We start from the raw sequence: 16,455 nt of genomic DNA, 5'->3' as shown, positions 1-16,455 counted from the left end.
AGAAAAAGAAAAAGAAAAAGAAAAAGAAAAGAGACAACTAGAAGGAATTCCTCACTGGGCCCAACCCACTTTTGCATTCCATTAATGGATCGGACCGGATCCGCTTCTAAAACTTTTTATTTTTTTTGAAAACTTGGTAGTAGCTACCAAGGTTCGTGAGGGGGAATCGAACTCTCGACCTTTGGATATAACAACTCTAGGACATTTTCCTAGCTAATTGTGCTACCTCCCCTTTCTCTGCTTCTAAAACTTTCAACAGGGTAAATTTGACACTTCCAACACAAGAAAATAAGAAAAATGTAAAGGAGAAAAGAATTGAAGCAGCATGATCAGAATCTGGACTATTCAATATCTGTCTCAAAACATGTCTGATTGCATTTCTTTAAGTCCCTTATTTGCATCAGGAATTATAATTTTCCAGTAATTGATGTGTCTAAGTTTTTCATCTAATTATTGAGGATCTTCTTCAATTAGTTCTAAAATTGAAGGTGAAGAGAGTTGGAGGAAAGAATAAATGTAATCCATCTATAATCAATTAATTAAATAAAAATATCTTCATTATGTAGATGAAAGATGAATATCATGTGTTAATTAGAGATCGACTAAACTTAATGGAGAACAAGATTTTGAGATTCGGATCCATGTAGAGAGAGTCGAAATATGAGACCTACGTAGTTTTATCGAAGATCTCAACTTATCAACAGGGGCGGAACCAGGATTTGAGCATAGGGGGTGCTAAATAATATCATATAAAAAAAAATACATAACACAATATAATACAAGATAAGAAAATCCTTCTCTATTTGATTTCACAAAGGGCCTGTTCGGTTGCAAACTAAAGTTTACTGTTCACGTGGGAAAATGAAAATTCACTCTGATTGAATTTTTTTTTTCCCACGTAAACAGTAATTTTCAGTTCAAAATTTTTGATTCCCGTACCCATTCCTATTCCCACTGGTGCAACCGAACAGGGCCAAAATATATAATAAATAACTACACCAACAAAGTGTCATGTCTATCAAAATTAAACTAAACACATAATATTTATATATTTTTATTTAAATTTTGCCCTGTGATTTCCTAAAAGATCAAATGTAGTAATAATCTCATATGAAGTAATATTATTAGCTATAATAAATATTATTTATTTATTCGTTTTCAATTATTTTTCTAATTTGTTTATTACATTGTGCAAAGAACAGAAGGTCCTGGCCCAAATAGATCAAATGAGTCAAGTTATATTTTTTTAAATTTACATTGAAACCCTCTAATTTAAATATTTTTATAGGGGGGGCTTGTACATGTAAAATGAACAATATAATATAATTTCTATATATTTATAATAAAAAAATTGCAAAGTTGGGGTGGCTTAGCACCCCCCAGCTATAGGTAAGTTTCGCCCCTGCTTATCAAGTAACTTTGTTGAAAAATTTATATGCCACGTGAAAAAATTCACTTTATTGAACAAACAGAGAATTGGAAATCTAAGAAAGGAGCAAGGGAGGGGGAGTCTAGTGAAGGTTAGCAACTTAGCACTAGGGAATCAATATTTTTCAGTTGCGATTTTCAAAAGCCTAGAAATTTAATTAATGGATATATCAGTAAATAGCCTAACATATCTCGTTGCTGCAGCTCTTGTATTTTTTACATCCAGGTCCGCAATTAATGAAATATTCCGATCTGGATTAATTGGTCTGCATATATAACCTACATTTCTCGGCTCAACAAAACAAATTTGAAGCATCGTCAATTAGTACGTGGACATTGGCTGGGCTTAATCTTAAAAAAATATTATACAATTTAAGAGCAACCAACACAAATGCAGAGATGGGCTTTTCTATTCCCAACAAGGGTTTTAATTGCCAAATTTATATATAGCTCAACAGTCGATTTTTTTATTAATACCCTAAATAATAAAGATAATATCAAATATGCCCTCAATTTCTTTTTTCAAATATGCCCTTTGGGCGGCCAGGTTTTTCTATCAGACCACTCCGCATTCGGGCCGTCAACATTTTTTTTTTTTTTACAGAACCGCTCAGGGGAGGGGCGGTCAGCTACAGTAATTTTTTTTTTTTTAGAGATTTTTTAAAAATCTCATGTGTAACATTACTCAAAATATAAGTATGGATTAATTACTAGAAGTGGTATACAAAATGTCTTGAATAATTTATTTTATGAAACATAGAGGATAAAAAAAAATGAATAGATTGATAAGATGTAGTTAAATCATTTTATGGATAATTATGATAAATTGTATATATCAATATGTAAATTTTAAAAAACATTTAAAATTCTCAAATCTTTATTAAAATAAGAAATGTATATATTGTAAATACACAATGTACAAAAAAAAATATTTATCGGAAATTTATTTGTGCATGATAGATTCTTTAGAATGAGTCAGGAGTCAATTTTAAAAGAGTGAATTACTTATGACAGGTGGGACCCTTATCATACATCCTCATCCACTTCTCTCTTTTTCCAGCATGGTTAACATTGACTAATTAATTAAGAGAGCTGCTTGCTCTCTACTGTGTCCAGTAAATCTGTATTCTACTTCTCAACAGCAGTATCCAGGGCCGGTCCCGAAGATTTTGTGGCCCAGGGCGGGATAAAAATTTGAGTCATTTATATAGGGTGTAAATGAATAAGATATTATCCGATTTCGTTCGGATCTGAATTTGGAAAATTACTTAAATTATCTTATCTGTATTCGTATCCAAGACTATCGGTATTTGTATCCATATCCGAAAAGTTATAACGGATAAGGATATTGTTTAATAATTAACTATCTGTATCCGCATCTGTATTCGTATCCGAAAAGTTACAACGGATAAGGATACGGTTTAATAATTAACTATCCGTAACTATCTGTATCTAACCGTTTACGCCTCTACTCCAGAAGAAATGATTTGTTAAATACCAATGATTTATTACTTATATTTTAGTTGCATAGTATTGATATATGATCGTTAATGTAGCTGGTTCAAGAATCTTTTTTTTTTGTTCTATATGCTTAGAAAAAAACATTATTGATCTTGAATTGATATATTATGATGAACAATATAACATTATGAGATGAATAGTGACTAATATTTTGATACTATGATATATGTTTTGTATCCAACAAATTCATTATGAAAAATATTAGATATAATTAATGAATGAAAAAAAAAACTATATTTCGATATTATACTTTACTAGAATGCATATTAGTAATTTTTTTTACTTATCCGAATTATATTCATATCCATCCGATATCTGATCCATATTCGTATACATTTAATATCCGATCTGTATCCGTATCCAAGACTATCCATATTTGCATCCGTATTTGAAAAAATATAATGGATAAAGATACGGTTTGATCACTATCCGATCCGTATCCGACTGTTTACACCCTTACCTTTATTTTATTAATATGCTAATAGATCATTCCTATTTATATAAAAGTTTAGAGCTTTTATATGTACAGAGTTTGATTTCTAATATTTTATTTATTTTTAATATATACAAATATTTTTTTTGTAATATATACATACTAAATTTTTTTTTGGGGGGCCCTTTGGATCCTGGGGCCCGGGGCCATTGCCCTGGGTGCCCTGCACCAGGACCGGACATGACAGTATCTATGTGGCTTTGTAGCATTGGCTTTTAATTTATGATATTATTCAATTTATTCCCATGCCAATATTCAATAAATCTATTTAAAATTTTAGGATTGATTTTTTTTAGGACCTCTCCTCGATAAAAATAAAATAAAATAAAAGAAAAAGACAAAGAAAAAGAAAAAGGAAAGAAAAAAAAAAAAAGACAACTAGAAGGAATTCCTCACTGGGCCCAACCCACTTTTGCATTCCATGAATGGATCGGACCGGATCTGCTTCTTAAACTTTCAACAGGGTAAATTTGACACTTCCAACACAAGAAAATAAGAAAAATGTAAAGGAGAAAAGAATTGCAGCAGCATGATCAGAATCTGGACTATTCAATATCTGTGTCAAAACATGTCTGATTGCATTTCTTTGAAGTCCCTTATTTGCACCAGAAATTATAATTTTCCAGTAATTGAGGTGTCTAAGTTTGTCGTTTCTATTTGGGCCATTAGCTTTGGAATATTGTGTAATTCCACATTTAATGAATTAATTAAGACTCAATAGTTTGTCATTGGACCCAATCCATTTTAGGGACCGACTCCCGTTCAAAAACTTTTGATCAACGGTAAATTTGACACTTTTTGCAACACAAAAAAAAAATGAAAGAGGGGGGGGGGGGGGGGGGGGGGGGGGGGGGGGTTTACATTAGAGCAGCATGGCTGGCTTTTGTTTTTTATCTGATGGATGGATGGACCGAATCTCGAAAATTCTGCCCACCATTGAGTTTAGTCAATCCCTAATTGACGCATGGTATCTGTATTTCATCTAATTATTGAGGATCTTCTTTATTATTTAGGGTAGAAAACCTGGCCACTTCACGTTTGGGCGGTCAAAGCATATTTGAAAAAACTAAAATTCGAGGGCATATTTAATATTATCTTTATTATTTAGGGTATTAATAAAAAAATCAGCGGATCTTATCAGATAACATTTCCATATATATATGAATCCAGTAAAAATTATTCCTATAGAACAGTAAATATATAGAATTAGGGAATATAACACTACAACAAAACGGATTATTTTCTGCCACCGTTATCAGCGACCGGTGAGGGCGCCGATCGCAGACAATTATTTTTCCCCCCTAAAAAAAGAAAAACCAATTTTCTCCGGCGACCAGTATTTTCTGCGACCGGCATCAGCGACCGGTTATTGCGCCGGTCGCAGAAAGTATTTTTTTCCGAAAATAAAGGCGTCACGCAGCATCGCGCCGAAAACCCTTTCTCTTCTCTCTTGCTCTCTGTCTCCGTCGATCGATCGCTCCGCCTAAACCCTAACCCTAAACTCGTGCCTCCTCTTCTTCTCACCCCGCTTCTCTCCCGTTAGTTAGGTGAAACAAGCGAAGGCCCGCTCCTCTCCTCTTCTTCTTACGCCGGTTCTCTCCTCTTCTTTCCGAGCAGCCGTGCTGTCCTGTGCCAGTTCGTTGCCTCTGCCTGCGCGAAGAAGAAAGATCAACTCACTCGCCCCCCGCCGCTGCCTCAGGTACATTTCTCTTCTCTTTTCTTCTCCACCACTTGTGTGTGCATGGAATTCATATGACCTAATTTACCTCAAATTTTGAGTGAGTTTTGATCCCAACCGTCCCATGATCTGCGGGAATTTTTTAGACTGATTGTGGTTATGAAGAAATTCATAGACGAAGGGAGCAAAACATGATCTGCGGGAATTTTTTATTTGTAGAAATTATAATAAAATAATATAGGTTATTAGACTGATTGTGGTTATGAAGGCCCAATGACGCGTAACCAAGGGTAAGAACTAATTCTCTGTTGGAGACGATAAGAATGTAACTTTTATTTAACCTTGAAAGGTCGATTATACATGATCACTAATAAAGCATAATTTGGAAAATTGCTGAAATATATGTTTTAAATTCAGAATTTCATGAGACATCATATCAATTTTAGTTATGGGTGTTTGGTATAAGGTGTCAAGGACATCTATGACTGACTTTACAATTTTTAGAATTTTATTTATATTTTTAAAATATTTGATTCAAACAGGGAGGGCATTATAGTCCATGAGTTGCAGAAATTTTATGTTTAGTTTGGATTAAATTAAACATTTTATTTAGAGTTGAATATAAACCCAAATGATGCAAATGAAATGTCCATTTTGATCAGCTTGGAGTAATCTACCTATCTGTAATTTTTATTTTACAGTTTGGTCCCTGTAAAATCATCAAAAGGCAGTGCGGACAGCACAGGTTATATGCACTGTTTTTTTCAGCATTTTCCAGATTCAAATGTCCAACTTTGAAAATTCATTAAAAATCGAAATAAAATCATAAAAATGTAAAACTTGTCTTGAACTTGTGTATTTTTGAGTCCTTTATTTGACTGTAATTTTAGATTTGCATTTGAGTCCCTGTTTTGGTCCATATTTTCTGTTTTGTCAGTAGGGGTCAAACCAGCCCTTTTTGAAGGCTTTGCTTGTACCAGCGGTGCATGTACCACTAGTGGCTACTGATTGCATGTAGCCCTATTCCAACCTCATATTGATCTTACAGGTACAAAGGAGATAATTTGTGGTATAGACGAGCAAATTGTCTCTCTCTCACGCCTCACCATCCTCTCTTTATAGGTAATTTTATATTTCTTCCATCTCTCTGATTTCTCTAAATTGCTTATTTGAGTTTGAATTGATGGGAATCTGGTTCATGGATATTTTATGATAAAGAATTGATGGGAATCAGTGATGGCTTCATGCATGGATAAATCTGGTTTGGGTATTTCGGGTATAAATCTGGTTTAGGTATAAATGGTTACTTGTTTTTTTTTTTTTTTATTGCTGGTTCGGGTATCTTGATTGGGGCTATGTTGTTTTGGTTGGTTTAATGTTTGTTCAAATTGTTGGAATTACAGTAGCTTTGGTATGTATATATAGGTAAAAATATACAATAGCTTTGCTGAGTTTAGGGTTTAGAAATTTCAATAAATTTAGGGATTTTAAATTTCAATAGCTCTTGAGATATAAATTTAAGGATTTAAAATTTCTATTTTTTTTTAATGATGAACTGTTTTTTTTTTTAAAAGATGGGTCTGAGGTTTGTGAAGCTCCAATTTGGCTTAATAATTTGTCTCTCTAAGTTGGTGAAAATATGGTTTAAGTTGGTGAAAATATTGTCACACTTAATTGTTAACTATTAAGACATGGTTAGAATTGGTTAGATTGAATTGGTTTATGCTTTAACTTTTAAGCTGATTTCACTTAGGTCAGATTTTTAGGAGATGTAGCAGATTTTTTAGGTGACATTAGGTCAGATTTTCATAGTACAAATTATTTTGGGTCAGATTTTCATAGTACAAATTATATTAGGCTAATATTTTTATATTGGTTTTTTTTCAATTCGCTTGAGTGAAACTAATTAATTTTTATCGTCTCAACTCTAGATATGGCACCGAGTCGAAAAGGGAAGGGAAAGGCACCAGCGGAAGAGGAAGGAGAGGCTAGTCAGAAAAATGGTCGCGGTCCAAATGCCTATATTGCACCGGCGGTAGATCCGACTTTGCGACCAGTGCTTCGAATAGGGGGTTACAAGTAATATTCATTTTTTTGTGTATTTTGTAATTATGCATTAATTATAGTGCTTGTAATAATTATTCCTATTTGCAGGACTTTTGATGCAGGGCATCCAGAGAAGACGAAGCAAGTCGCAAAAGTTATTTCGCAGACAGTACGTCAGAATTATCCTGGCCCATACTACAGATACACGGATTTCCCCAAGGATAATAAGGATGTTATCCAGGAAGAGTTTTTAGTAAGTAAATCTTTCTGAAACAAAACCTCTAATAATTACTTTTTTTTTTGAAGCTAACAAACGATATTAATTCTTAACTATACATTGCAGAAGCACTACCAGTTTCATCCGGATATACCTTTGACAGATGCATGGACTGTATTTAGAAAGATAGCTGATGTACGGCTTCAGGATATGCTGAATAAATGCAAGGCGGCAGCAAAAAAGTCATACGGAGAGTCAATGCTCGAGTGGAAGGAGCATGGGGCTGCTCCTCGCCCCTACGACGCCTGGATCCAGCTAGCATACTGGCCCGGACTCGTCGATCATTCGTGCAGCGACGCCTTTGCTAGTCGGAGCAGCGAAATGCAGAAAATAGGGCCAATGTTGAAGGTGCAGGGGCTTCGACGGGCTCTGTGAACATGCTTGTTCACAAACAGCGCTTCGTAAGTTGTTTTTCATTAAATTAATATATTTTGATTCTTATTGAATATAATCAAACTAACCTTCATAATCTTTTTCTAAATGAAATTGTCTTTCAAATACTTAACAGGAGCAAACACAAGGGCGCGAACCCAGATGGAGCGATGAGCTGTTTCAGCCTACCCATACGAACAAGACGACGGGGGAATACGTTAGTACTAAGGCTAAAAATGCATAGGTAATAGTACTTTCGAATCGTTGTATAAAATATCATGGTTCATGTTATACGTAACATTATTGTTATATTTTACAAAATTTGCAGCTAAAATATGAGAAAGCTATGAAGGACAAGTATGGAGAGGATAAAGAGAAATGGCCTAGATATGACGGTGATCTCTGGTTCACTACGGGCGTTGATGATCAGAATGCCCACGGCGATAACTATGGTCTCGGTGCTCTAGGTAAAATAAACATTCTTTGAAATTTTAAATTTATTTTTAGTTTTGTCAAATAATTCTAATTATCTTACTTTTCATGTTTCAGGCAAGACGAGAGGCATGTTTCGCTCTGATGGGTCTAGCAGTGCTCGGTTGCACTCGTCACAGTCATATTCTTCTATGCCACCATCGACGCATCTCACAGAAGAAGGTGTTGAGAGGATATCTTCCCGGTTACTTGATAAGATGGAGGCTTGCATCGAGGCTCAGGTGGAGGCTCGGTTGAAGGCTCGGTTCAGAGCTTCTTCGGTACGAAATTTGATATTTCAATATATTTTTTTAATTGTGAACTCTAAACCCTAAATCATAATTACCTAAAACACTTTCTTAAAACCTCACAGGGAGGTTCCGGCTCGCAGCCGGCCTCGATGCCCGCTCAGGATGACGAGGATGATGACGAGGGGCATTACTCGGATGTTGCTGGCGATGGTACTGCTTAGGTTTTTTTATATATTTATATCTTGTTAGATGATACTGTTTATTGTTTATGATACTGTTTACTGCTTGAGTTACTCGGATATTTATGTTTGATGAGATGATATACAGTTTCTTGATCTTTATGTTATATGTGATTTGTATGCTTATGTTATATGCGATGTTTATGTTGTATGTGATTGTTTTGTTGTGTGTATCGATTTTTATATTTGTTATGATGTATGTTGTATGTTGGTACGTGTAGTATCAATTAATTAAATGGTGCAAATATAAATAACAAAAAAAATTTCAAAAACCTAAAACAAAGTATCTGCGACCGGAATATTATATCAGCGACCGTTTTATGAACGTTTTGTTGGTCGCAAAAACTTTAATATGACGTCAGCAAAAAACTTTCAGAGACCGTTGTTTAAGTTTCAGCGACCGTTTTATGCGTCGCAGAAAGTTTTTTCTGATGTCAGCAAAAAAACAGCGACAAAAACAATTGGTCGCAGAAAACGTATCAGCGACCGGCGTACGTCATTCAGCGACCGTTGACGTCAGCATAAGAGTATTTGCGACGAAGCTTACAGCGACCGGCGTTTCAGCGACCGAAAAATTGTATCAGCGACCGTTTCCTATATCTGCGACCGGCGACACAATTATCTGAGACCGGAAACCCGGTCGCAGATAGTCCTTTCTGCCGTAGTGTAAGTTTATGGGGAAGGCCAACACTGCATTTGAAAATGGGCTCTCAAAAGAAAGGGTAGAGGGTATTGACATGCCAATTGTAACTATCACAATTCTTACAGATGCATCCTGGGACAGCACAAAAAAGACAGGTACAGCCTTTTTCTGTTTTGACGAAGAGGGAGAGCTTATGCATGCTCACATAGGTCACACTACATGCGAAGATCCTTTTGATGCCGAGGCACAGGTTGTACATGAAGCACTGAACTATGTTAAAGAGGCTCAGCACATACCTGTGACTATATGTTCTGATTGCAAGTCTTTGGTGGATGCTATAATACGGGGAGATAGCTCAAATATTCCTTCCAGGAAAGCAGCGGAAAAGGTCGCGCGAGCTGTGCAGTTATACCAGGAAGCGGCTGGCAGTATCACCATACGACATGTAAGCGGACATTACTCATGCAACCACATAACATGACAAATTGGGTGCACACAACGGGTATAGGAATTTTCCGTCCCAAATTATTATTTTTTCGACACAAATAGCAGGAAAAATAAAATAAAACGGGAGACGGTGATTAAAAATGGCATATCTTAAATTTTTTTCCCATGCCCCAAAAGGCACCTCTAAAAAATGTGCATCCTTTTCTATTTCTAAACACATATAAAAAGATATTTTGTTTTTCAAATATTTTTTTTTCATATGATCAGTATCATGAAAACAACAACTCCCTCTAATTATAAGTTTTTTTTTTTTTCTGTTCACATTTTTTCCACCAAAAAGAAACTGACATTTCTCTTTCCATCTTCTAATTTATTTCCTTGTGTGGCATATTCATATGTAGCATTTTCTGTAGTACATTTAGAAACTAAATTTAAAAAGTACTACCTAATTAATAGTGCACCATTAATGTATTGGATAAAAATATAATAAAAAATTATATACTTGATAGGGTTGTTAATGTTTTTTTATTATTTTAATAGTAGAGACAACAAGAAATTGACAAGAACTTAGAAATAATACATAATAAAAAGTGACACACCAAACCTACACAGTAAAATATTTTATTTTATTTCATTAGGAATACTAAAAATATTTTAATTCCAACTAAACAATAGTGTCTCCAAATTAAGTGATTCAATAAACCAAATCTTTTTGAACAATTAATTGATAATAATTATTTTTTTTATAATCCTCCTACAAAAACCTCACCGCCTCGGTTCTCATATCTCTCCACGTACAAAAAAAAAAAAAAAAAAAAAAAATAGATTTCTCCTCTCTCCATTTTTCGTGCTTTCTAATTAAATAATTTCGAGGGATCTGATACCAAAAGATCAAATAATAGTAAAGAAGAGAAAAGGGTTTAAGAGTCAACAATGATGAAGTGCGAGTGGTTGCTTCTCCCCTGTCGTGCCAGAGTTATTATGTGGGATCATATCTGCCGTTCGATCGCATAGGACTGTAATCCTGATTACAAAATGGAATAATTTGTCGACAGTTCGAATAGCCATCTCTCAGTTAAGAATGTACCAGTTTATACTGTTAATTTTGGTTTTCTCTAATATTTTATTTCACAAAATCTGTTTAATAAGTTGAACTATCAGAATGCAATCTTTACGTGTAATATATCTGATGTCTTGCATTTTCATGACTTATATATCTTGTATATGTAATTTATAACTTATATAAAAGATGAAGAGATCATGCAAATTTGATTATCCATTCTTAGTAGTTTACTCATGAAAGATTTGTGTGTCGCCAATTGATTATATTAGATAGTAGTTACTTCATAGTTTTGTTATTCTCCCATCATACATATTGAATTCTGAAAAAAAAAAAAATGTCTTGACACAAAATATCATATTAGTCTAAAAAAACATTCCAAAGATAACTATGTACATTTTGTTCAACAAATAAGGTCTTTTTCATCACCCCATGGAACATGTTCAAAATGGCACTTGTACCATCTGACAATGTTACAACTAACAGAACTATTCAGCCTTCCTTGACAAAAAATTATCCTATCAGATCTTTCCCTACAAATTACAAATCACCCCTCCCATACTATCAGTACAGTCAGCATTCTAATAACTTACACCCTCTCTTTTCTGGCAATTCTCTGATAAATCCTTTTTCAGAGTGTCATTTAGGTCATTCACCACTTATTCCTCCTGACACATTGCCTCAAAATCAACTACAACAAATTGATGCATCCATGAGGGTCATCTGAAATGAGGAGAGTATTAATTACTATGCATACTAGGTTTACAAGAACCCTTCGACATTGAATCTCTATCAGATGCCTATCCTAATTAAGGCAGAGAGAAAGTCACTAAGCTCGACAAAATTCTCGTTCGCAAGCTCTGATAGAATTGTCGTAGGATCAAAAGTATTGCCATTCACCATGTCATAATCATAACTATGATACATTTCCGCTTCGGAATTTGCCTTCGTCTCATCTGAACTGTTGTCTAAATTTTCAAATATTGCATCTTCATCACCCAGAGGGGCATTGTTGTAATTGTCTTCTATAAGAGGAGCTGAAGCCTGAAGCTGCACAAACAGTAATTCAAATTATCAATCTGCTAAAAAAAACTCAAATCTTAATTATCTTAGAGTGAGGCTATCGTACTACACATAGCACGATTTGATCCATACTTTGTATCATTATTTTCATTTTTAAAGTCCAAAATAGTCAATATATGTTGGTCCGTACTATGCATCATTTATTAGAAATATACTAGCATACCATAATATTTTGAAGCATGATAAAAGAGTAAGATAAGTGGCACTGAAGCAAGCACTGCCAATTATCTAATACAATTAAAAAAAAATAACGAAATTGGTGGCACCATTGAATGAAAAATTGGTATATTTTGCTAGCGTTGGCACCGTATATTTGGCTTTATTCGTCAAATACATATATACTAGAGTTAGCTTGGGGTTGGGTCATTCACTTCTCCCTTCATTTTTGTTTACTTCTGACAATTCCGTACTGTCTACACATGATATAGTCAGGTTTGGTATTTTTCATAGCGCGGATGGATCTGTACTATGAATCAATATTTTCATTTTCAAAGTCCAAGCAATCGATATGAACAGTTCAACAAGATCTTCATATCAAAATTGAGGATTGACAGGATCAATAAACTGGATTAAAATGACGACTAAATGAATAATTACGAATTAAATTAAATGCAATGGATTTGGGGCTCAATTGGGAATCCGTATCACCCCAGGTACCTGAGGTGCAAGTGGTGAATCTAGACCGTTCATTCACTTGGCACGAATCTTAAAGAAGATCGCCTACAGCCTCAACAGCCACCAGATTGAGTTTGACCTGAATAAAATTAATCTGGGCTGTCCATTTGTTTCAATTGCACCTCAGGTACCTGGGGGGACACGGACTCCTCAATTGGTGTATTTGTGTTACGACATGGGTCGCAAGTTGAGGAAAACGGGACAAATTTTTCCCAGTCAAATGTGGACAGGTATCCTCTCCATTGTGTAAAAGATTTCCTTCACTTTACGGTTTGAGATTAACTCTCAGCCACTTTGAGATTTGGACTAGCGCAGGGGTAGTATTATTGGGCTATGAGATTTGTGCCAAGTTAAAAAGAACGGTCCTAATTGTAAAAGATTCCCTATTACAGTACCGGGGAGGATGTGAATTCGTCAAATGCGAGGATGAGATAAACAAGGGAGTCGGGTGTTATGTATGTGGGCCTGATTCTAGGAGTATGCCGAGGGGGGTGGCAGGGGGGCGGCAGCCCCCTGCGAGCGGTGTCTGAGAGCTCGGAGAATTTTATTTCTGAGAAGTCACATTGCATGAAAATCCTTTAACCGACGGCCCAGATTAGTCAAATTACCGATCAAGATGGACGGTCCAGATTAATCTTTTTGTTGCGCCCTTTCAGTGGGTTTATCTTTTATTTATACATTAAATCTCTCTGTAATTTGTTGTAACTGACTTCGAGAAATAGTGGATTTTGTTTGGCGAGCGGCCGTGGGTTTTCTTCCCCTAGAGGGTTTCCCACGTAAAATCTGTGTGTTCTGATTTTGATTCTCTCTCAATTTTCTTTCTTTCTGTGTTGTGTGATTGCAGGCAGAATGGGGCGCGGGGAGCAATGCATTTAGACACTAAATTTCTCTAAAAGTTCGAGGATGGATTTGGTTTCCATTAATTCATTGTACCAATTAGTATACAATTAATGGCACATCAGATGCATGAGCAACAAGTGCAATACATTCATTGATTTCTGTTTCGTACATAGAATTTTTTGAAAAAAATAAATATGCCCCTTGTGAAAAAAGAGAAACTATTATTTGTGAAGTTTTGAATGCATTGAACCACAATTATATGTAAATACAGTCAAATTCATGTCTGAACACTAAGGGTCATCAAAGATATAAAGTTTATAGTAGGGGTGTCAATGGGTACGGTACGGGTCGGGTGAAGACATTTTCATACCCATATTCATTAAAATTGATTTTACCCATATCCTGCCCATACTCATTAAAATATGACATTTTCCTACCCTATCCTTACCCATTAATATTATCGGATAACGAAACGGTAACGGGTGAATAACATATAATATAATAATTAGTTTTATTATATTTTACAAATTAAATATCAAAAACTCATTCATTTCACACATATGTAATTGCATTTCTAATAAAAAAATACAAATAAATGTGCAATCAACATATTCCAACTAAATTGTTTTTTATAAAGGAAGAAAATTCAAAAACACAAATATATATTTAAGTGGGTTGAAAATTAAATTGAATATATATTTAGATTTTATAATTACCCTATAGAGTAACGGGTATGAAATAGCCATTACCCATACTCTTATCTATTTAGTTAACGGACAAAATTATTATCCATATCCATATTAAATAAGCTAACGAAAAAAAAACCTTACTCATACCCGCCTTATCGAATATACCATTGACACTCCTACTACCATAATATAACTTTTGTCCAACTAACTATCAGCAACTATTGTTTTCCAACGAAAAAAATACAGAACGACATACTATCAGATCCAAGACGCCAGAACAGCACGCTAACAGATCAAATATGTTCATACATGTTACCATCAAGAATACAACTCACAAAAGCAACTGGTACAAAATCGCCCTTGAAGAGATTATGCGTTTTGTTGCTTCCTCATATCCTACAGATCTGGTACGAAGCACTCTTCACTTGGTTTCCGATAATTATATTACTGCAAAAGAGACACACCTATTCAATTTACCAAGTATAAACGACTCAAATAATGACTGATTAAACATGCAGCAAAAAGTTGATGAAGAGTGAATTTAATTAACAGGGTAAAAGGATGTATCAATTTAAAATGCTTATACTGTTGGCGATTTATCCAAGTATTGCAGGTACATTTTCGAATGTATCTTTGACTAAATACACTGTTCTTCTTGATGTTGTCACATTGACAATCTGGCTGCTTGCTATGGGACCTTAACCGAACTGGTTGGTAAGACATTCTGGTACCCATAACTGTTACAACTCTTCAATGGTAACAACAAACATTTGGTTGGTTTGCAAGAAAATTTAATTAGCAGTACTTATGTCACCATGCTCCTAATAAGACTATATAAACTGCACCTTTTTTATTGTTACTTGATTTGGTGATCTTGCATTGTGTTGCATCATGTTCAAGGATTTCCTTTTCAATCTGGCGACTGAAGGGAGCAAAAGCCTGGCTGTTTCTTATTGTACTCAGCACTGCATCTGAAGGAGGCAAAGTGAGGTGCTCAGGAATCTTCCATTCAGATGCAGACTTTCCAACCTTGTACCTTTTCCCCTTCAACTTTGACTCAACCTCATACAACGCTAAAATAGCTTGTTCCCTCTCTACCTTTGCAACTTGCATCTGACCTTTGAGTTCCTGAAGCAGACCTTCATAGCGTTCCTTTTCTTTTTGGAAGTACAACTCCCCAGCAAGAACTTCCTCCAAATGCTCAACCTTCCTCTCCAACTCAGACTTCTCCTTCTCCCAAGCAGATGCTGCACCCTTCAGCCTCGCGACCTCAGCCTTCTCATTCTCCCAGGCAGATGCTACATGTGCCTGTTCTGCCTTCAGGCTCGCCACCTCAGCCTTTTCCTTCTCCCAGGCGGAAGCTGCACCTGCCAGTACTGCCTTCAGCCTCGCAAGTCACAACCTCAGCCTCTGCTCGGGAACATCGTTCCTCCAACGCATCCTTCTCCTCTCTTAGAGTCCCAATGCTATCTCTGGTTTGCCCAATAGCATCATCTACCTGGAATCAACATAGTATTGAATTTAAAGCCAACCTATACTATACATGAAGGTATTCTAAATTATAAACGAATAATTACCGAATTTGTAATGATATCATGCGAAAAATGAATTTATTTTATGAACGTTATTGGGATTGTTTTATTTTAAGGAGAGCAGCAATTTCAATGAAAATGAAAAGATGTTTGCATCTTTTTATCGCATTTAACGAAGACATTTTCTATCCTACATTTAATCAACAAAAAAAAAATTGTTTAAACAACAGAGTTCACAAAATTACAAGCAACAATTATAACAAGCATATAAATGGGCATTATTTATGGCCATTTTTATTAATATCCTTAAAAAAAAAATTTTAAATAACCTTACATTTATTTTTTTATTAAAAATGCCCCAACCGCCAGGCCCACGGGCGGCCCAAAACACAAGTGGACCGCCCGTGGCTGGGGCGCTCCATACCAACTAGCGGAGTGCCCCTGGCTGGGGCGCCCCATGTTTTATTTTTTTTGTTTTTTTTAAGAGATCTTAGTATTTTGATTTGAATAATTTTGTGAAAAAAAAGTTTTCTTATTTAGAGTGTATGCCAAAAAATAAAAAATTTGATATATTTACGAAGTGATGTCGTAAATTTTTATAACTTTGATTTTTTTATTTTTATTTTTTTGGTGAACTTTGATTTTATTTGTCAGTTGGATATCACAAGTCTAAATATAGCACTAATTAAGGACTTGGCATTTATTATGGT

The 16,455-nt window shown here is 35.1% G+C and overlaps 1 protein-coding gene across 1 annotated transcript in view; it reads right to left on the bottom strand.

Moving 5' to 3' along the window:
• Window positions 1-14,378: 14,378 nt before the first annotated feature.
• The window catches only part of LOC144547838 (uncharacterized), a 10,094-nt gene continuing 8,017 nt past the window's right edge, over window positions 14,379-16,455 (bottom strand). Inside the window, exons 2-4 of the mRNA XM_078296519.1 lie at window positions 15,650-15,711; window positions 15,059-15,600; window positions 14,379-14,660 (exon numbers count right to left, since the gene is read on the bottom strand). Of these exons, the coding sequence (XP_078152645.1) occupies window positions 14,653-14,660; window positions 15,059-15,600; window positions 15,650-15,711 (612 nt within the window). The 3' untranslated portion in view covers window positions 14,379-14,652. The remainder of the gene's footprint in view (window positions 14,661-15,058; window positions 15,601-15,649; window positions 15,712-16,455) is intronic.

Source organism: Carex rostrata, chromosome 32, assembly GCF_964058835.1.
Source record: "Carex rostrata chromosome 32, lpCarRost1.2, whole genome shotgun sequence".
In the NCBI taxonomy this organism is placed as follows: domain Eukaryota; kingdom Viridiplantae; phylum Streptophyta; class Magnoliopsida; order Poales; family Cyperaceae; genus Carex; species Carex rostrata.
This window is presented reverse-complemented; position numbering and strand designations above follow the sequence as displayed.